The following is a 24,159-nucleotide window of genomic DNA, read 5'->3' on the forward strand; positions in this document are numbered from 1 at the left end:
TAGGTCTGTTATATAAATATATAGGTCCGTTATATAAATATATAGGTCTGTTATATAAATATATAGGTCCGTTATAATTCATATAAATATATAGGTCTGTTATAATTCATATAAATATATAGGTCTGTTATAATTCATATAAATATATAGGTCCGTTATATAAATATATAGGTCTGTTATAATTCATATAAATATATAGGTCCGTTATAATTCATATAAATATATAGGTCCGTTATATAAATATATAGGTCTGTTATAATTCATATAAATATATAGGTCCATTATAATTCATATAAATATATAGGTCCGTTATTATTCATATAAATATATAGGTCCGTTATATAAATATATAGGTCTGTTATATAAATATATAGGTCTGTTATTATTCATATAAATATATAGGTCCGTTATATAACTATATAGGTCCGTTATATAAATATATAGGTCCGTTATTATTCATATAAATATATAGGTCTGTTATAATTCATATAAATATATAGGTCTGTTATAATTCATATAAATATATAGGTCCATTATATAAATATATAGGTCTATTATATAAATATATAGGTCTGTTATAATTCATATAAATATATAGGTCTGTTATAATTCATATAAATATATAGGTCCGTTATAATTCATATAAATATATAGGTCCGTTATATAAATATATAGGTCTGTTATAATTCATATAAATATATAGGTCCATTATAATTCATATAAATATATAGGTCCGTTATTATTCATATAAATATATAGGTCCGTTATATAAATATATAGGTCTGTTATTATTCATATAAATATATAGGTCCGTTATATAAATATATAGGTCCATTATATAAATATATAGGTCCGTTCTATAAATATATAGGTCTGTTATAATTCATATAAATATATAGGTCCGATATATAAATATATAGGTCTGTTATATAAATATATAGGTCTGTTATAATTCATATAAATATATAGGTCCGTTATATAAATATATAGGTCCGTTATATAAATATATAGGTCTGTTATAATTCATAGAAATATATAGGTCCGTTATAATTCATATAAATATATAGGTCCGTTATATAAATATATAGGTCCGTTATATAAATATATAGGTCCGTTATATAAATATATAGGTCCGTTATAATTCATATAAATATATAGGTCCATTATATAAATATATAGGTCCGTTATAATTCATATAAATATATAGGTCCATTATATAAATATATAGGTCCGTTATAATTCATATAAATATATAGGTCCGTTATATAAATATATAGGTCCGTTATATAAATATATAGGTCCGTTATAATTCATATAAATATATAGGTCTGTTATAATTCATATAAATATGTAGGTCTGTTATATAAATATATAGGTCCGTTATATAAATATATAGGTCTGTTATATAAATATATAGGTCCGTTATAATTCATATAAATATATAGGTCTGTTATAATTCATATAAATATATAGGTCTGTTATAATTCATATAAATATATAGGTCCATTATATAAATATATAGGTCCGCTATACAAATATATAGGTCTGTTATAATTCATATAAATATATAGGTCCGTTATAATTCATATAAATATATAGGTCCGTTATAATTCATATAAATATATAGGTCTGTTATAATTCATATAAATATGTAGGTCTGTTATATAAATATATAGGTCCGTTATAATTCATATAAATATATAGGTCTGTTATAATTCATATAAATATATAGGTCCGTTATATAAATATATCGGTCCATTATATAAATATATCGGTCCGTTATATAAATATATCGGTCCGTTATAATTCATATAAATATATAGGTCCGTTATATAAATATATAGGTCCGTTATATAAATATATAGGTCCGTTATATAAATATATAGGTCCGTTATATAAATATATAGGTCCGTTATAATTCATATAAATATATAGGTCCGTTATATAAATATATAGGTCCGTTATATAAATATATAGGTCCGTTATATAAATATATAGGTCCGTTATAATTCATATAAATATATAGGTCGGTTATGTAAATATATAGGTCCGTTATATAAATATATAGGTCCGTTATAATTCATATAAATATATAGGTCGGTTATGTAAATATATAGGTCCGTTATATAAATATATAGGTCCGTTATAATTCATATAAATATATAGGTCCGTTATAATTCATATAAATATATAGGTCCGTTATAATTCATATAAATATATAGGTCCGTTATATAAATATATAGGTCCGCTATATAAATATATAGGTCCGTTATAATTCACATAAATATATAGGTCCGCTACATAAATATATACGTCCGTTATAATTCACATAAATATATAGATCCGTTATAATTCATATAAATATATAGGTCCGTTATATAAATATATAGGCCCGTTATATAAATATATAGGTCCGTTATAATTCATATAAATATATAGGTCCGTTATAATTCATATAAATATATAGGTCTGTTATAATTCATATAAATATATAGGTCCGTTATATAAATATATAGGTCCGTTATATAAATATATAGGTCCGTTATAATTCATATAAATATATAGGTCCGTTATAATTCATATAAATATATAGGTCGGTTATGTAAATATATAGGTCCGTTATATAAATATATAGGTCCGTTATAATTCATATAAATATATAGGTCCGTTATGTAAATATATAGCTCCGTTATATAAATATATAGGTCCGATATAATTCATATAAATATATAGGTCCGTTATAATTCATATAAATATATAGGTCCGTTATATAAATATATAGGTCCGCTATATAAATATATAGGTCCGTTATAATTCACATAAATATATAGGTCCGCTATATAAATATATACGTCCGTTATAATTCACATAAATATATAGATCCGTTATAATTCATATAAATATATAGGTCCGTTATATAAATATATAGGCCCGTTATATAAATATATAGGTCCGTTATAATTCATATAAATATATAGGTCTGTTATAATTCATATAAATATATAGGTCTGTTATAATTCATATAAATATATAGGTCCGTTATAATTCATATAAATATATAGGTCCGTTATATAAATATATAGGTCTGTTATAATTCATATAAATATATAGGTCCATTATAATTCATATAAATATATAGGTCCGTTATTATTCATATAAATATATAGGTCCATTATAAATATATAGGTCTGTTATATAAATATATAGGTCTGTTATTATTCATATAAATATATAGGTCCGTTATATAAATATATAGGTCCATTATATAAATATATAGGTCCGTTATATAAATATATAGGTCCGTTATATAAATATATAGGTCTGTTATATAAATATATAGGTCTGCTATAATTCATATAAATATATAGGTCTGTTATATAAATATATAGGTCCGTTATATAAATATATAGGTCTGTTATAATTCATATAAATATATAGGTCTGTTATATAAATATATAGGTCCGTTATATAAATATATAGGTCTGTTATATAAATATATAGGTCCGTTATAATTCATATAAATATATAGGTCTGTTATAATTCATATAAATATATAGGTCTGTTATAATTCATATAAATATATAGGTCCGTTATATAAATATATAGGTCTGTTATAATTCATATAAATATATAGGTCCGTTATAATTCATATAAATATATAGGTCCGTTATATAAATATATAGGTCTGTTATAATTCATATAAATATATAGGTCCATTATAATTCATATAAATATATAGGTCCGTTATTATTCATATAAATATATAGGTCCGTTATATAAATATATAGGTCTGTTATATAAATATATAGGTCTGTTATTATTCATATAAATATATAGGTCCGTTATATAACTATATAGGTCCGTTATATAAATATATAGGTCCGTTATTATTCATATAAATATATAGGTCTGTTATAATTCATATAAATATATAGGTCTGTTATAATTCATATAAATATATAGGTCCATTATATAAATATATAGGTCTATTATATAAATATATAGGTCTGTTATAATTCATATAAATATATAGGTCTGTTATAATTCATATAAATATATAGGTCCGTTATAATTCATATAAATATATAGGTCCGTTATATAAATATATAGGTCTGTTATAATTCATATAAATATATAGGTCCATTATAATTCATATAAATATATAGGTCCGTTATTATTCATATAAATATATAGGTCCGTTATATAAATATATAGGTCTGTTATATAAATATATAGGTCTGTTATTATTCATATAAATATATAGGTCCGTTATATAAATATATAGGTCCATTATATAAATATATAGGTCCGTTCTATAAATATATAGGTCTGTTATAATTCATATAAATATATAGGTCCGATATATAAATATATAGGTCTGTTATATAAATATATAGGTCTGTTATAATTCATATAAATATATAGGTCCGTTATATAAATATATAGGTCCGTTATATAAATATATAGGTCTGTTATAATTCATAGAAATATATAGGTCCGTTATAATTCATATAAATATATAGGTCCGTTATATAAATATATAGGTCCGTTATATAAATATATAGGTCCGTTATATAAATATATAGGTCCGTTATAATTCATATAAATATATAGGTCCGTTATATAAATATATAGGTCCGTTATAATTCATATAAATATATAGGTCCATTATATAAATATATAGGTCCGTTATAATTCATATAAATATATAGGTCCGTTATATAAATATATAGGTCCGTTATATAAATACATAGGTCCGTTATAATTCATATAAATATATAGGTCTGTTATAATTCATATAAATATGTAGGTCTGTTATATAAATATATAGGTCCGTTATATAAATATATAGGTCTGTTATATAAATATATAGGTCCGTTATAATTCATATAAATATATAGGTCTGTTATAATTCATATAAATATATAGGTCTGTTATAATTCATATAAATATATAGGTCCATTATATAAATATATAGGTCCGCTATACAAATATATAGGTCTGTTATAATTCATATAAATATATAGGTCCGTTATAATTCATATAAATATATAGGTCCGTTATAATTCATATGAATATATAGGTCTGTTATAATTCATATAAATATGTAGGTCTGTTATATAAATATATAGGTCCGTTATAATTCATATAAATATATAGGTCTGTTATAATTCATATAAATATATAGGTCCGTTATATAAATATATCGGTCCATTATATAAATATATCGGTCCGTTATATAAATATATCGGTCCGTTATAATTCATATAAATATATAGGTCCGTTATATAAATATATAGGTCCGTTATATAAATATATAGGTCCGTTATATAAATATATAGGTCCGTTATATAAATATATAGGTCCGTTATAATTCATATAAATATATAGGTCCGTTATATAAATATATAGGTCCGTTATATAAATATATAGGTCCGTTATATAAATATATAGGTCCGTTATAATTCATATAAATATATAGGTCCGTTATAATTCATATAAATATATAGGTCGGTTATGTAAATATATAGGTCCGTTATATAAATATATAGGTCCGTTATAATTCATATAAATATATAGGTCCGTTATGTAAATATATAGGTCCGTTATATAAATATATAGGTCCGTTATAATTCATATAAATATATAGGTCCGTTATAATTCATATAAATATATAGGTCCGTTATAATTCATATAAATATATAGGTCCGTTATATAAATATATAGGTCCGCTATATAAATATATAGGTCCGTTATAATTCACATAAATATATAGGTCCGCTACATAAATATATACGTCCGTTATAATTCACATAAATATATAGATCCGTTATAATTCATATAAATATATAGGTCCGTTATATAAATATATAGGCCCGTTATAGAAATATATAGGTCCGTTATAATTCATATAAATATATAGGTCTGTTATAATTCATATAAATATATAGGTCTGTTATAATTCATATAAATATATAGGTCCGTTATATAAATATATCGGTCTGTTATAATTTATATAAATATATAGGTCCGTTATATAAATATATAGGTCCGTTATATAAATATATAGGTCCGTTATAATTCATATAAATATATAGGTCCGTTATAATTCATATAAATATATAGGTCGGTTATGTAAATATATAGGTCCGTTATATAAATATATAGGTCCGTTATAATTCATATAAATATATAGGTCCGTTATGTAAATATATAGCTCCGTTATATAAATATATAGGTCCGTTAAAATTCATATAAATATATAGGTCCGTTATAATTCATATAAATATATAGGTCCGTTATATAAATATATAGGTCCGCTATATAAATATATAGGTCCGTTATAATTCACATAAATATATAGGTCCGCTATATAAATATATACGTCCGTTATAATTCACATAAATATATAGATCCGTTATAATTCATATAAATATATAGGTCCGTTATATAAATATATAGGCCCGTTATATAAATATATAGGTCCGTTATAATTCATATAAATATATAGGTCTGTTATAATTCATATAAATATATAGGTCTGTTATAATTCATATAAATATATAGGTCCGTTATAATTCATATAAATATATAGGTCCGTTATATAAATATATAGGTCTGTTATAATTCATATAAATATATAGGTCCATTATAATTCATATAAATATATAGGTCCGTTATTATTCATATAAATATATAGGTCCGTTATAAATATATAGGTCTGTTATATAAATATATAGGTCTGTTATTATTCATATAAATATATAGGTCCGTTATATAAATATATAGGTCCATTATATAAATATATAGGTCCGTTATATAAATATATAGGTCCGTTATATAAATATATAGGTCTGTTATATAAATATATAGGTCTGCTATAATTCATATAAATATATAGGTCTGTTATATAAATATATAGGTCCGTTATATAAATATATAGGTCTGTTATAATTCATATAAATATATAGGTCTGTTATATAAATATATAGGTCCGTTATATAAATATATAGGTCTGTTATATAAATATATAGGTCCGTTATAATTCATATAAATATATAGGTCTGTTATAATTCATATAAATATATAGGTCTGTTATAATTCATATAAATATATAGGTCCGTTATATAAATATATAGGTCTGTTATAATTCATATAAATATATAGGTCCGTTATAATTCATATAAATATATAGGTCCGTTATAATTCATATAAATATATAGGTCCGTTATATAAATATATAGGTCTGTTATAATTCATATAAATATATAGGTCCATTATAATTCATATAAATATATAGGTCCGTTATTATTCATATAAATATATAGGTCCGTTATATAAATATATAGGTCTGTTATATAAATATATAGGTCTGTTATTATTCATATAAATATATAGGTCCGTTATATAACTATATAGGTCCGTTATATAAATATATAGGTCCGTTATTATTCATATAAATATATAGGTCTGTTATAATTCATATAAATATATAGGTCTGTTATAATTCATATAAATATATAGGTCCATTATATAAATATATAGGTCTATTATATAAATATATAGGTCTGTTATAATTCATATAAATATATAGGTCTGTTATAATTCATATAAATATATAGGTCCGTTATAATTCATATAAATATATAGGTCCGTTATATAAATATATAGGTCTGTTATAATTCATATAAATATATAGGTCCATTATAATTCATATAAATATATAGGTCCGTTATTATTCATATAAATATATAGGTCCGTTATATAAATATATAGGTCTGTTATATAAATATATAGGTCTGTTATTATTCATATAAATATATAGGTCCGTTATATAAATATATAGGTCCATTATATAAATATATAGGTCCGTTCTATAAATATATAGGTCTGTTATAATTCATATAAATATATAGGTCCGATATATAAATATATAGGTCTGTTATATAAATATATAGGTCTGTTATAATTCATATAAATATATAGGTCCGTTATATAAATATATAGGTCCGTTATATAAATATATAGGTCTGTTATAATTCATAGAAATATATAGGTCCGTTATAATTCATATAAATATATAGGTCCGTTATATAAATATATAGTTCCGTTATATAAATATATAGGTCCGTTATATAAATATATAGGTCCGTTATAATTCATATAAATATATAGGTCCGTTATATAAATATATAGGTCCGTTATAATTCATATAAATATATAGGTCCATTATATAAATATATAGGTCCGTTATAATTCATATAAATATATAGGTCCGTTATATAAATATATAGGTCCGTTATATAAATATATAGGTCCGTTATAATTCATATAAATATATAGGTCTGTTATAATTCATATAAATATGTAGGTCTGTTATATAAATATATAGGTCCGTTATATAAATATATAGGTCTGTTATATAAATATATAGGTCCGTTATAATTCATATAAATATATAGGTCTGTTATAATTCATATAAATATATAGGTCTGTTATAATTCATATAAATATATAGGTCCATTATATAAATATATAGGTCCGCTATACAAATATATAGGTCTGTTATAATTCATATAAATATATAGGTCCGTTATAATTCATATAAATATATAGGTCCGTTATAATTCATATAAATATATAGGTCTGTTATAATTCATATAAATATATAGGTCTGTTATAATTCATATAAATATATAGGTCCGTTATATAAATATATCGGTCCATTATATAAATATATCGGTCCGTTATATAAATATATCGGTCCGTTATAATTCATATAAATATATAGGTCCGTTATATAAATATATAGGTCCATTATATAAATATATAGGTCCGTTATATAAATATATAGGTCCGTTATATAAATATATAGGTCCGTTATAATTCATATAAATATATAGGTCCGTTATATAAATATATAGGTCCGTTATATAAATATATAGGTCCGTTATATAAATATATAGGTCCGTTATAATTCATATAAATATATAGGTCCGTTATAATTCATATAAATATATAGGTCGGTTATGTAAATATATAGGTCCGTTATATAAATATATAGGTCCGTTATAATTCATATAAATATATAGGTCTGTTATAATTCATATAAATATATAGGTCTGTTATAATTCATATAAATATATAGGTCCGTTATATAAATATATCGGTCCATTATATAAATATATCGGTCCGTTATATAAATATATCGGTCCGTTATAATTCATATAAATATATAGGTCCGTTATATAAATATATAGGTCCATTATATAAATATATAGGTCCGTTATATAAATATATAGGTCCGTTATATAAATATATAGGTCCGTTATAATTCATATAAATATATAGGTCCGTTATATAAATATATAGGTCCGTTATATAAATATATAGGTCCGTTATAATTCATATAAATATATAGGTCCGTTATAATTCATATAAATATATAGGTCGGTTATGTAAATATATAGGTCCGTTATATAAATATATAGGTCCGTTATAATTCATATAAATATATAGGTCCGTTATGTAAATATATAGGTCCGTTATATAAATATATAGGTCCGTTATAATTCATATAAATATATAGGTCCGTTATAATTCATATAAATATATAGGTCCGTTATAATTCATATAAATATATAGGTCCGTTATATAAATATATAGGTCCACTATATAAATATATAGGTCCGTTATAATTCACATAAATATATAGGTCCGCTACATAAATATATACGTCCGTTATAATTCACATAAATATATAGATCCGTTATAATTCATATAAATATATAGGTCCGTTATATAAATATATAGGCCCGTTATATAAATATATAGGTCCGTTATAATTCATATAAATATATAGGTCCGTTATAATTCATATAAATATATAGGTCTGTTATAATTCATATAAATATATAGGTCTGTTATAATTCATATAAATATATAGGTCTGTTATAATTCATATAAATATATAGGTCCGTTATATAAATATATAGGTCCGTTATATAAATATATAGGTCCGTTATAATTCATATAAATATATAGGTCCGTTATAATTCATATAAATATATAGGTCGGTTATGTAAATATATAGGTCCGTTATATAAATATATAGGTCCGTTATAATTCATATAAATATATAGGTCCGTTATGTAAATATATAGCTCCGTTATATAAATATATAGGTCCGTTATAATTCATATAAATATATAGGTCCGTTATAATTCATATAAATATATAGGTCCGTTATATAAATATATAGGTCCGCTATATAAATATATAGGTCCGTTATAATTCACATAAATATATAGGTCCGCTATATAAATATATACGTCCGTTATAATTCACATAAATATATAGATCCGTTATAATTCATATAAATATATAGGTCCGTTATATAAATATATAGGCCCGTTATATAAATATATAGGTCCGTTATAATTCATATAAATATATAGGTCTGTTATAATTCATATAAATATATAGGTCTGTTATAATTCATATAAATATATAGGTCCGTTATAATTCATATAAATATATAGGTCCGTTATATAAATATATAGGTCTGTTATAATTCATATAAATATATAGGTCCATTATAATTCATATAAATATATAGGTCCGTTATTATTCATATAAATATATAGGTCCGTTATAAATATATAGGTCTGTTATATAAATATATAGGTCTGTTATTATTCATATAAATATATAGGTCCGTTATATAAATATATAGGTCCATTATATAAATATATAGGTCCGTTCTATAAATATATAGGTCTGTTATAATTCATATAAATATATAGGTCCGATATATAAATATATAGGTCTGTTATATAAATATATAGGTCTGATATAATTCATATAAATATATAGGTCCGTTATATAAATATATAGGTCCGTTATATAAATATATAGGTCTGTTATAATTCATAGAAATATATAGGTCCGTTATAATTCATATAAATATATAGGTCCGTTATATAAATATATAGGTCCGTTATATAAATATATAGGTCCGTTATAATTCATATAAATATATAGGTCCGTTATATAAATATATAGGTCCGTTATAATTCATATAAATATATAGGTCCATTATATAAATATATAGGTCCGCTATATAAATATATAGGTCTGTTATAATTCATATAAATATATAGGTCCGTTATAATTCATATAAATATATAGGTCCGTTATATAAATATATAGGTCCGTTATATAAATATATAGGTCCGTTATAATTCATATAAATATATAGGTCTGTTATAATTCATATAAATATGTAGGTCTGTTATATAAATATATAGGTCCGTTATATAAATATATAGGTCTGTTATATAAATATATAGGTCCGTTATAATTCATATAAATATATAGGTCTGTTATAATTCATATAAATATATAGGTCTGTTATAATTCATATAAATATATAGGTCCATTATATAAATATATAGGTCCGCTATACAAATATATAGGTCTGTTATAATTCATATAAATATATAGGTCCGTTATAATTCATATAAATATATAGGTCCGTTATAATTCATATAAATATATAGGTCTGTTATAATTCATATAAATATGTAGATCTGTTATATAAATATATAGGTCCGTTATATAAATATATAGGTACGTTATAATTCATATAAATATATAGGTCCGTTATATAAATATATAGGTCCGTTATATAAATATATCGGTCCGTTATATAAATATATCGGTCCGTTATAATTCATATAAATATATAGGTCCGTTATATAAATATATAGGTCCGTTATATAAATATATAGGTCCGTTATATAAATATATAGGTCCGTTATATAAATATATAGGTCCGTTATAATTCATATAAATATATAGGTCCGTTATATAAATATATAGGTCCGTTATATAAATATATAGGTCCGTTATATAAATATATAGGTCCGCTATATAAATATATAGGTCCGTTATAATTCACATAAATATATAGGTCCGCTATATAAATATATACGTCCGTTATAATTCACATAAATATATAGATCCGTTATAATTCATATAAATATATAGGTCCGTTATATAAATATATAGGCCCGTTATATAAATATATAGGTCCGTTATAATTCATATAAATATATAGGTCCGTTATAATTCATATAAATATATAGGTCTGTTATAATTCATATAAATATATAGGTCTGTTATAATTCATATAAATATATAGGTCTGTTATAATTCATATAAATATATAGGTCCGTTATATAAATATATAGGTCTGTTATAATTTATATAAATATATAGGTCCGTTATATAAATATATAGGTCCGTTATAATTCATATAAATATATAGGTCCATTATATAAATATATAGGTCCGCTATATAAATATATAGGTCTGTTATAATTCATATAAATATATAGGTCCGTTATATAAATATATAGGTCCGTTATAATTCATATAAATATATAGGTCCATTATATAAATATATAGGTCCGTTATATAAATATATAGGTCTGTTATAATTCATATAAATATATAGGTCCGTTATGTAAATATATAGGTCCGTTATATAAATATATAGGTCTGTTATAATTCATATAAATATATAGGTCCGTTATGTAAATATATAGGTCCGTTATAATTCATATAAATATATAGGACTGTTATAATTCATATAAATATATAGGTCTGTTATATAAATATATAGGTCCGTTATATAAATATATAGGTCCGTTATAATTCATATAAATATATAGGTCCGTTATATAAATATATAGGTCCGTTATATAAATATATAGGTCCGTTATATAAATATATAGGTCTATTATAATTCATATAAATATATAGGTCTGTTGTAATTCATATAAATATATAGGTCCGTTATATAAATATATAGGTCCGTTATAATTCATATAAATATATATTTGCTCTCAAGCTTAGCCTTTTGTTAACAACACTGTCATCTCAGATTTTCAAAATATGCTTCTCAACCATTGCAAAACAAGCATTTGTGTAACAGTATTGATGGCTAACGTACCATTTTTTTCAATGAGGAGACTGTTAAATAGCAAATGTTCTGTTTTTACAAAAAATATTATTTGTGTCGACTAATCGCTCCGTTTTGTTCATCACATTTGGGGTGGGAAAAAAATAAATAAATATATTAAGTCATTAAAACGCTAACTTTTTCCAAATTAACTCCATAATATCGACAGAAACATGGCAAACCGATGTTTAGAATCAATCCTCAAGGTGTTTTTCACATATCTATCGACGATAAAATCCATCGTGGCAGTTTACTTTCTCTTCTGAAGAAATGGAACGCGCATGGACCTACAGATTACGCACACAGGACACCGGGCGGGACACCAGGTAAATGTAGTCTCTTATGGTCAATCTTCCAATGATATGCCTACAAACACGTCACAATGCTGCAGACACCTCGGGGAATAGACAGAAAGCGCAGGCTCATTCCTGGCGCATTCACAGCCATATAAGGAGATATTGGAACACAGCGCCTTCAGAATCTGGGGCATTTCCTGTATGAAACTTCATCTTGGTTTCACCTGTTGCATTAGTTCTGGGGCGCGCACAGATAATATCTTTGCAGTTTTGGAGACGTCAGAGTTTTGTCTTTCCAAGGCTGTCAATTCCATGCATAGTCGAGCATCTTTTCGTCACAAAATATCGCGCTTAAAACGGGCACATCTTTTTATCCAATAATGACATAGCGCACCCATAGATTGAAGAGGTTAAATGGGCTCGCGGGCCGTAGTTTACCCAACTCTGGACTAGAGGTAACACTCACTGTCTGACAGGGAACTATCAGGATACTGAGTTTAGAGACCAGTGGTAACAGGGAACTATCAGGATACTGAGTTTAGAGACCAGTGGTAACAGGGAACTATCAGGATACTGAGTTTAGAGACCAGTGGTAACAGGGAACTATCAGGATACTGAGTTTAGAGACCAGAGGTAACAGGGAACTATCAAGATACTGAGATTAGAGACCAGAGGTAATAGGGAACTATCAGGATACTGAGTTTAGAGACCAGAGGTAACAGGGAACTATCAGGATACTAAGTTTAGAGACCAGAGGTAACAGGGAACTATCAGGATACTGAGTTTAGAGACCAGAGGTAACAGGGAACTATCAGGATACTGAGTTTAGAGACCAGTGGTAACAGGGAACTATCAGGATACTGAGTTTAGAGACCAGTGGTAACAGGGAACTATCAGGATACTGAGTTTAGAGACCAGTGTTAACAGGGAACTATCAGGATACTGAGTTTAGAGACCAGAGGTAACAGGGAACTATCAGGATACTGAGTTTAGAGACCAGTGGTAACAGGGAACTATCAGGATACTGAGTTTAGAGACCAGTGGTAACAGGGAACTATCAGGATACTGAGTTTAGAGACCAGAGGTAACAGGGAACTATCAGGATACTGAGTTTAGAGACCAGAGGTAACAGCGTCTGTCTTCTTGTCATTGCAGGCTGAGAAGAAGCACAAGGGATTCCAGGAACTGGACCGCTTCATGCACTACTACACACGCTTCCAGAACCATGAACACAGCTACCAGGTAAGAACTGGACCTGCTTCCAGAACCATGAACACAGCTACCAGGTAAATACTGGACCCGCTTCCAGAACCATGAACACAGTTACCAGGTAAATACTGGTCCTGCTTCCAGAACCATGAATACAGCTACCAGGTAAGAACTGGACCTGCTTCCAGAACCATGAACACAGCTACCAGGTAAGAGCTGGACCTGCTTCCAGAACCATGAACACAGCTACCAGGTAAGAACTGGACCTGCTTCCAGAACCATGAACACAGTTACCAGGTAAATACTGGACCTGCTTCCAGAACCATGAACACAGTTACCAGGTAAATACTGGACCCGCTTCCAGAACCATGAACACAGCTACCAGGTAAGAGCTGGACCTGCTTCCAGAGCCATGAACACAGTTACCAGGTAAAAGGGCATTTGTGTAACTCCTGCCAGTTTGTATTAGTCCTGGTGTAGCCTGACACCCTGTCCAGGTAAGTAGGACAGAGCTAGGTTTGTTCAACTGTCATGTAGCTTTAGGAAGTCCTGTAGTGGGACCTTACCTTGTCTGTCCTTCCATCTAGCTGGAGCAGCGCCTGTTGAAGACAGCCAAAGACAAGATGGAACAGCTGAGCAGAGCCTTGAGTGGACGTATGTGGATATTCGCGTCATGTCAATGTTTTTTTTTCATCGTTTTGTTTCCGTTTTGTTTTGCAGACAACCATTTTCAAATAAATAGACCAACACACAGACTGAAATCAGTGGAGATGTATTAAAGACACTCTTAAAGTACTTGAAAATCTATCACTTTTCTCTTTTTCTCTTCTGAATGTGATATGATGAGTCGGTGTGTATGAGAGCGGGAGTAATCCTGATCCGTGATCGCTTCTTCTCTCTCAGGAGTAATCCTGATCTGTGATCTCTTCTTCTCTCTCAGGAGTAATCCTGATCTGTGATCTCTTCTTCTCTCTCAGGAGTAATCCTGATCTGTGATCTCTTCTTCTCTCTCAGGAGACGGAGGCCCACCTGACACTACGTTCATTGAAGATGCTGTACTGGAGTTGCTGAAGACGCGTCGCATCCTCAAGTGCTCTTACCCCTACGGCTTCTTCCTGGAGATCAAATCCACCAAGAAAGAGATTTTTGAACTTATGCAGGTACGGACGGATCTTAAGAGAGAGGATTATATAAAACATCTGAAATGTCTTGTCAAAAAACCTACTTCCTCTCAAACACTGAGGTTTTAAACCGACTTCCTCTCAAACACTGAGGTTTTAAAACGACTTCCTCTCAAACACTGAGGTTTTAAACCGACTTCCTCTTAAACACTGAGGTTTTAAACCGACTTCCTCTTAAACACTGAGGTTTTAAACCGACTTCCTCTTAAACACTGAGGTTTTAAACCGACTTCCTCTCAAACACTGAGGTTTTAAATGTACTTCCTCTCAAACACTGAGGTTTTAAACCGACTTCCTCTCAAACACTGAGGTTTTAAACCGACTTCCTCTCAAACACTGAGGTTTTAAAACGACTTCCTCTTAAACACTGAGGTTTTAAATGTACTTCCTCTCAAACACTGAGGTTTTAAACCGACTTCCTCTCAAACACTGAGGTTTTAAATGTACTTCCTCTCAAACACTGAGGTTTTAAACCGACTTCCTCTCAAACACTGAGGTTTTAAACCGACTTCCTCTCAAACACTGAGGTTTTAAAACGACTTCCTCTTAAACACTGAGGTTTTAAATGTACTTCCTCTCAAACACTGAGGTTTTAAACCGACTTCCTCTTAAACACTGAGGTTTTAAACCGACTTCCTCTCAAACACTGAGGTTTTAAAATAACAGATCTTGTTGTGAGGAACCCTTTTTACTCTCTTCGTTAATAACTTCCTCACACGGCTGGCCTGTTCATTAGACACGGTTAGGCATCCACCTATGGCGTCAGATTGAAGAGGGTCGGCCCTGCTTCCTCATGGTTTAAAACTATACAGCTAAGAGATACTTTGTCCTCTACAGTTTATATACTTTTTGTTTGGCCTCTTCCTGTCTGTGTGTAGACTGACTTGGAGATGGTGACAGAGGACCTAGCTCAGAAAGTCAACCGTCCTTACCTCCGAACTCCCCGTCATAAGATCATCCGAGCGGCCTGTTTGGTGCAGCAGAAGAGACAGGAGTTCCTGGCCTCCGTCGCCCGGGGGGTGGCCCCCAGCGACTCCCCAGAGGCCCCTAGACGCAGGTGGGGGACCCCTCACAAACCCTTTCAATCCCCAAATCAATCAATTGCAGATGATTGTGTTTTCACTCGGGTTGTTTTCTCGTGCAGTTGCTCTGTTCTCTCTCTCTCTCTCTCTCTCTCTCTCTCTCTCTCTCTCTCTCTCTCTCTCTCTCTCTCTCTCTCTCTCTCCACTAATTTAAGTGTTTTAATAACATAACAGAATAGCTGCTATTTACATTGTACTTTTTGTATTTCTAGTTTTGGAGGTGGAACGTGGGACTGGGAGTATTTGGGCTTTGCATCTCCTGAGGTAAGTAAATATCTAGCTAGCTGTTGTAGTTCTGAATATCTAGCTAACTGTTGTAGTTCTGAATGTCTAGCTATCTGTTGTAGTTCTGAATATCTAGCTAACTGTTGTTGTAGTTCTGAATATCTAGCTAACTGTTGTAGTTCTTAATATCTAGCTAACTGTTGTTGTAGTTCTGAATATCTAGCTAACTGTTGTAGTTCTTAATATCTAGCTAACTGTTGTTGTAGTTCTGAATATCTAGCTAACTGTTGTTGTAGTTCTGAATATCTAGCTAACTGTTGTAGTTCTGAATATCTAGCTAACTGTTGTAGTTCTGAATATCAAGCTAGCTGTTGTAGTTCTGAATATCTAGCTAGCTGTTGTAGTTCTGAATATCTAGCTAGCTGTTGTAGTTCTGAATATCTAGCTAACTGTTGTTGTAGTTCTGAATATCTAGCTAACTGTTGTAGTTCTGAATATCTAGCTAGCTGTTGTAGTTCTGAATATCTAGCTAGCTGTTGTAGTTCTGAATATCTAGCTAACTGTTGTTGTAGTTCTGAATATCTAGCTAGCTGTTGTAGTTCTGAATATCTAGCTAGCTGTTGTAGTTCTGAATATCTAGCTAACTGTTGTTGTAGTTCTGAATATCTAGCTAGCTGTTGTAGTTCTGAATATCTAGCTAGCTGTTGTAGTTCTGAATATCTAGCTAGCTGTTGTAGTTTTGAATATCAAGCTAGCTGTTGTAGTTCTGAATATCTAGCTAACTGTTGTTGTAGTTCTGAATATCTAGCTAACTGTTGTTGTAGTTCTGAATATCTAGCTAGCTGTTGTAGTTCTGAATGTCTAGCTATCTGTTGTAGTTCTGAATATCTAGCTCGCTGTTGCAGTTCTGAATATCTAGCTAGCTGTTGCAGTTCTGAATATCAAGCTAGCTGTTGTTGTAGTTCTGAATATCTAGCTAGCTGTTGTAGTTCTGAATATGTTTAAATCATGTGACTATTAGGAAGCTACAGTTCAGGTAAGTAGCTACAGCTGCTACAGTTATACATTGCACAATAATTATACATTCATGGCTTTTTTAAAGATATTGTTTTCTGTTTATTCAATGTGTGTGTGTACGGTATGACCTACGACCTGTGACCTGTGACGTCATGGTGTGTCATGTGGCTGACCCTACAGGAGTATGCAGAGTTTCAGTACCGGAGGAGACACCGGGATCGTCAGCAGAGGAGACAGAGAGGGGACATTCCCCATCTTGACGAGCATAGCGACAGCACTTTAGGTAATAATGAATCAATAACTAAAAGATACCTGGATAGATACTATAGCAGTGTTTTAGGCTAGCCGCTGTCTCAGTGCTTTAGACTAGCCATCGCAGTTTCTACCTGGTATTTCTATAGGATATCCAGCTATGACTGAATGTGTTACCTGGTATCTGTCTACCTGGTATTTCTATAGGATATCCAGCTATGACTGAATGTGTTACCTGGTATCCGTCTACCTGGTATTTCTATAGGATATCCAGGTATCTGTCTACCTGGTATTACTATAGGATATCCAGCTATGACTGAATGTGTTTCCAGGTATCTGTCTACCTGGTATTTCTATAGGATATCCAGGTATCTGTCTACCTGGTATTTCTATAGGATATCCAGGTATCTGTCTACCTGGTATTACTATAGGATATCCAGGTATCTGTCTACCTGGTATTACTATAGGATATCCAGGTATCTGTCTACCTGGTATTTCTATAGGATATCCAGGTATCTGTCTACCTGGTATTACTATAGGATATCCAGCTATGACTGAATGTGTTTTCTAAAAGGCTGACGTGTTTCTCCATTAGTCAGTGTTTTCACTGACATGAATGACTTCTTTCCTGGAGAAAAAAAAGTAACAAAAGGATCTTATCTTTTCCTTTGGCTGGGAAGACCTTGAATAGTTTGAGCTGTGAGTTTGTCAGTGTGATTGTTCTGTAACGTTGACTGACTGACTGACTGGTTTCTTCTTCTTTTATTCATAAAACAGACACACAGGAAATGGGAGGTGGGCGAAGACCTGGTCCCCCCATGGTGAGTTCAGTGTGTTTTTCATGGCGTCTGTGTTCGTCTTTACCTCTTATTTTGTATATATATATATATATATATGAAGTTTAGACATGCCGATATAAATATGGGTTTTATTTATTTATTTATTTTATTTCTCACTTTTTATAACATTTTTCTTTACCGTTTGTTTTCACAGAAATGTATTAAAAACATCACCTGACTAGACATAAACACATCACCTGACTAGACATAAAAACATCACCTGACTAGACATAAAAACATCACCTGACTAGACTTAAAAACATCACCTCACTAGACATAAAAACATCACCTCACTAGACATAAAAACATCACCTGACTAGACATAAAAACATCACCTGACTAGACATAAACACATCACCTCACTAGACATAAAAACATCACCTTACTAGACATAAAAACATCACCTGACTAGACATAAAAACATCACCTCACTAGACATAAAAACATCACCTCACTAGACATAAAAACATCACCTCACTAGACATAAAAACATAACCTGACTAGACATAAAATCATCACCTGACTAGACATAAAAACATCACCTCACTAGACATAAAAACATCACCTGACTAGACATAAAAACATCACCTGACTAGACATAAAAACATCACCTGACTAGACATAAAAACATCACCTGACTAGACGTAAAAACATCACCTTACTAGACATAAAAACATCACCTTACTAGACATAACATTACCTGACTAGACATAAAAACATCACCTCACTAGACATAAAAACATCACCTTACTAGACATAACATTACCTGACTAGACATAAAAACATCACCAATAGTCTTAAACAGACTAAATCTGTTGTATTCTACCAGGCCTTCGTCCCTTTCCACATGACCTTCTTCCCCCCCATCGTTCTGTTTATGTGTTAACAGGGCTCATTGGACGAGGACGATCCCAACATCCTATTGGCTATCCAGCTGTCACTCCAAGAGTCTGGGTTGGCGACGGCCGGGGACACTCCAGAGTTGTTGTCCAATGAGGCGTCCCTGGGGGCCATCGGCACCTCCCTCCCGTCCAGACTGGACGCGGAGTCCCAGAGGGTGGAGGTGGGGCCCCGGGGAGCCGTCAGCAGCCAGCGGCTCTATGAAGGGGTTCCAGGGGTCTATGCGTTACACCACCACCACTCATCCCAGCAGCACTACAGCTACCACAATCTCAACCCGTTCAGGGAGCCTTCTTCAGGCCAGGCTCTGTTCTCATCCTCCAGTGGTACTACGGACTCCACTACCACCGCATCAACAGGGCTCCAGGACCCCTCACACCCAAACACCAACCTGCTGGGTAACATCATGGCCTGGTTCCATGACATGAACCCTCAGAGCATCACCCTCATCCCCTCCACCACCACCACCACCACCACCTCAGACACAGACCTAGACTTCAACATGGCAGCACAGGCCACGGCCAACACGGCCTCCGAGGTGGAGGAGGAGGAGGTCCAAACTGACCTCCACCAGCCCCGTGCCAAGCCCCAGAAAGGTGAGGCCGAGCTGGGGGACGATGTGGACTGTTTCCCCTTCCCTTCTCAGGGCCTGGAGGAGAAGGAGGCTGAGAGGGGGAGACCCACCCATCTAGACCTGACGGTGGGGTCAGAGGTCATGGCCCCGTCCTACATGGTGACTACCGGGACAGGGGACCGGGCCGGGGAGAGGATCGCTGGGGGTTACGTCGTTCACGTTGACACGCCCATGTGTGACTCTGTGACCTCTGACCTTCTGCCTAGCACCAGCTCTTCAGAATGGGAGGAGCAGATACACCTTGTCTGATTGGTGGGAAAAATAAAATCTTAAGTGGGGACGGAGGAGATACACCTGGTCTGATTTATGATTGGAGGAAAATTCCGAGTTGGTGGAGCAAATCCACTTGTTTATGACTCTGATTGGAGGAAACATATGAGATGGGAGGAGCAAAGTCTCCTGGTCTGATAGAAGACAGAAGCCTTCAGAGAGGTCAAACCACTGACATGCAGAGAGAGAGAGGACCAATCCTGACTGAGGGGGACATTACCAAGTAGCCAGTGATGGTGTTGTGGGGGGGAATTTAATCCTGACTTGATTGTACTGTTAGGAGGAGATATATGATGATGGAGTGTATTTCTCTTTCCAGTGTTTACAAGTACACGTCAAACACTTGATAGCTGGTCTATACTGGCATGAGATTCCCTCCCCCCGGGGTGAACAACGGGCGGAGGACTGGATGGACTCCTAAGAAGCGAGATGGAAGGTGTTTGACAGGGTGTTATTGGTATTATATTATTACCCACAATGGATATTTGCTGAAAAAAGAATGACGATCAATTTGCTTCTCTCCGATGATCTGTTTTAGATTACAACATGAGGTGATTATACTGCATTATTATAGTGAATACATTTTGCAGGAGTTGTTGATCTGGTATTTTTTTTTGTTGATATTGATGATCCTATTCTTAAATGATTGCCGCTGAAATATACTGTATTGTGTTTGGACTTGGTTCTGAGGGAGGCTGTAGTCAGCTGTACAGGAGAGTTCTGTGGGAGGCTGTAGTAGGCTGTACAGGAGAGTTCTGAGGGAGGCTGTAATCAGCTGTACAAGAGAGTTCTGAGGGAGGTTGTAGTAGGCTGTATAGGAGAGTTCTGAGGGAGGTTGTAATCAGCTGTACAGGAGAGTTCTGAGGGAGGCTGTACTCAGCTGTACAGGAGAGTTCTGAGGGATGCTGTAGTCAGCTGTACAGGAGAGTTCTGAGGGAGGCTGTAGTCAGCTGTACAGGAGAGTTCTGAGGGAAGCTGTAGTCAGCTGTACAGGAGAGTTCTGAGGGAGGCTGTAATCAGCTGTACAGGAGAGTTCTGAGGGAGGCTGTAATCAGCTGTACAGGAGAGTTCTGAGGGAGGCTGTAATCAGCTGTACAGGAGAGTTCTGAGGGATGCTGTAGTCAGCTGTACAGGAGAGTTCTGAGGAGGCTGTAATCAGCTGTACAGGAGAGTTCTGAGGGAGGCTGTAATCAGCTGTACAGGAGAGTTCTGAGGAGGCTGTAATCAGCTGTACAGGAGAGTTCTGAGGAGGCTGTAATCAGCTGTACAGGAGAGTTCTGAGGGAGGTTGTAATCAGCTGTACAGGAGAGTTCTGAGGGAGGCTGTAGTCAGCTGTACAGGAGAGTTCTGAGGGAGGCTGTAATCAGCTGTACAGAAGAGTTCTGAGGGAGGCTGTAATCAGCTGTACAGAAGAGTTCTGAGGGAGGCTGTAGTCAGCTGTACAGGAGAGTTCTGAGGGAGGTTGTAATCAGCTGTACAGGAGAGTTCTGAAGGAGGTTGTAATCAGCTGTACAGGAGAGTTCTGAAGGAGGTTGTAGTCAGCTGTACAGGAGAGTTCTGAGGGAGGCTGTAATCAGCTGTACAGGAGAGTTCTGAAGGAGGTTGTAGTCAGCTGTACAGGAGAGTTCTGAGGGAGGTTATAGTCAGCTGTACAGGAGAGTTCTGAGGGAGGCTGTAATCAGCTGTACAGGAGAGTTCTGAGGGAGGTTGTAGTAGGCTGTATAGGAGAGTTCTGAGGGAGGTTGTAATCAGCTGTACAGGAGAGTTCTGAGGGAGGCTGTACTCAGCTGTACAGGAGAGTTCTGAGGGATGCTGTAGTCAGCTGTACAGGAGAGTTCTGAGGGAGGCTGTAGTCAGCTGTACAGGAGAGTTCTGAGGGAAGCTGTAGTCAGCTGTACAGGAGAGTTCTGAGGGAGGCTGTAATCAGCTGTACAGGAGAGTTCTGAGGGAGGCTGTAATCAGCTGTACAGGAGAGTTCTGAGGGAGGCTGTAATCAGCTGTACAGGAGAGTTCTGAGGGATGCTGTAGTCAGCTGTACAGGAGAGTTCTGAGGGAGGCTGTAATCAGCTGTACAGGAGAGTTCTGAGGGAGGCTGTAATCAGCTGTACAGGAGAGTTCTGAGGGAGGCTGTAATCAGCTGTACAGGAGAGTTCTGAGGGAGGCTGTAATCAGCTGTACAGGAGAGTTCTGAGGGAGGTTGTAATCAGCTGTACAGGAGAGTTCTGAGGGAGGCTGTAGTCAGCTGTACAGGAGAGTTCTGAGGGAGGCTGTAATCAGCTGTACAGAAGAGTTCTGAGGGAGGCTGTAATCAGCTGTACAGAAGAGTTCTGAGGGAGGCTGTAGTCAGCTGTACAGGAGAGTTCTGAGGGAGGTTGTAATCAGCTGTACAGGAGAGTTCTGAAGGAGGTTGTAATCAGCTGTACAGGAGAGTTCTGAAGGAGGTTGTAGTCAGCTGTACAGGAGAGTTCTGAGGGAGGCTGTAATCAGCTGTACAGGAGAGTTCTGAAGGAGGTTGTAGTCAGCTGTACAGGAGAGTTCTGAGGGAGGTTATAGTCAGCTGTACAGGAGAGTTCTGAGGGAGGCTGTAATCAGCTGTACAGGAGAGTTCTGAGGGAGGTTGTAATCAGCTGCCTGCTTCTAGTAGTATTATTATCCCAATATAACAGTGTACAGTCTGACTCAGCAGAAAAACCTAGCTATCAGTCCCGTCCAGATCTGCCTAATGTTTCTGTAAATTGTTAGGTGTCAAACACTGGCTAACAAAAGCACAGTTTGTAATCACTAAGTGGACTCCAAAAACTAATTGTGCCTGCTTAGATCTATTCCATGTTGTTGTACTGAACCCATTAGAAGACTGTCTGACTGACAGCCTGATGTATGTCAAGTATTCATGAAGATGGACGAGGCTAGAACCTATTAGAAGACTGTCTTCATGAAGATGGACGAGGCTAGAACCCATTAGAAGACTGTCTTCATGAAGATGGACGAGGCTAGAACCCGTTAGAAGACTGTCTTCATGAAGATGGACGAGGCTAGAACCCGTTAGAAGACTGTCTTCATGAAGATGGACGAGGCTAGAACTCATTAGAAGACTGTCTTCATGAAGATGGACGAGACTAGAACCCATTAGAAGACTTTCTTCATGAAGATGGACGAGGCTAGAACCCATTAGAAGACTGTCTTCATGAAGATGGACGAGGCTAGAACCCATTAGAAGACTGTCTTCA

General features: G+C 32.3%; 1 protein-coding gene across 1 annotated transcript in view; it reads left to right on the forward strand.

Moving 5' to 3' along the window:
- The window catches only part of LOC124022461 (ankyrin repeat and IBR domain-containing protein 1-like), a 97,206-nt gene extending 75,132 nt beyond the window's left edge, over positions 1-22,074 (forward strand). The window contains exons 13-20 of the mRNA XM_046337370.1: positions 14,479-14,565; positions 15,120-15,186; positions 15,547-15,692; positions 16,592-16,770; positions 17,008-17,059; positions 18,218-18,320; positions 19,067-19,110; positions 20,018-22,074. Of these exons, the coding sequence (XP_046193326.1) occupies positions 14,479-14,565; positions 15,120-15,186; positions 15,547-15,692; positions 16,592-16,770; positions 17,008-17,059; positions 18,218-18,320; positions 19,067-19,110; positions 20,018-20,911 (1,572 nt within the window). The 3' untranslated portion in view covers positions 20,912-22,074. The remainder of the gene's footprint in view (positions 1-14,478; positions 14,566-15,119; positions 15,187-15,546; positions 15,693-16,591; positions 16,771-17,007; positions 17,060-18,217; positions 18,321-19,066; positions 19,111-20,017) is intronic.
- Positions 22,075-24,159: the final 2,085 nt, after the last annotated feature.

The sequence above is a fragment of the Oncorhynchus gorbuscha genome, unplaced genomic scaffold (assembly GCF_021184085.1).
Source record: "Oncorhynchus gorbuscha isolate QuinsamMale2020 ecotype Even-year unplaced genomic scaffold, OgorEven_v1.0 Un_scaffold_1396, whole genome shotgun sequence".
In the NCBI taxonomy this organism is placed as follows: domain Eukaryota; kingdom Metazoa; phylum Chordata; class Actinopteri; order Salmoniformes; family Salmonidae; genus Oncorhynchus; species Oncorhynchus gorbuscha.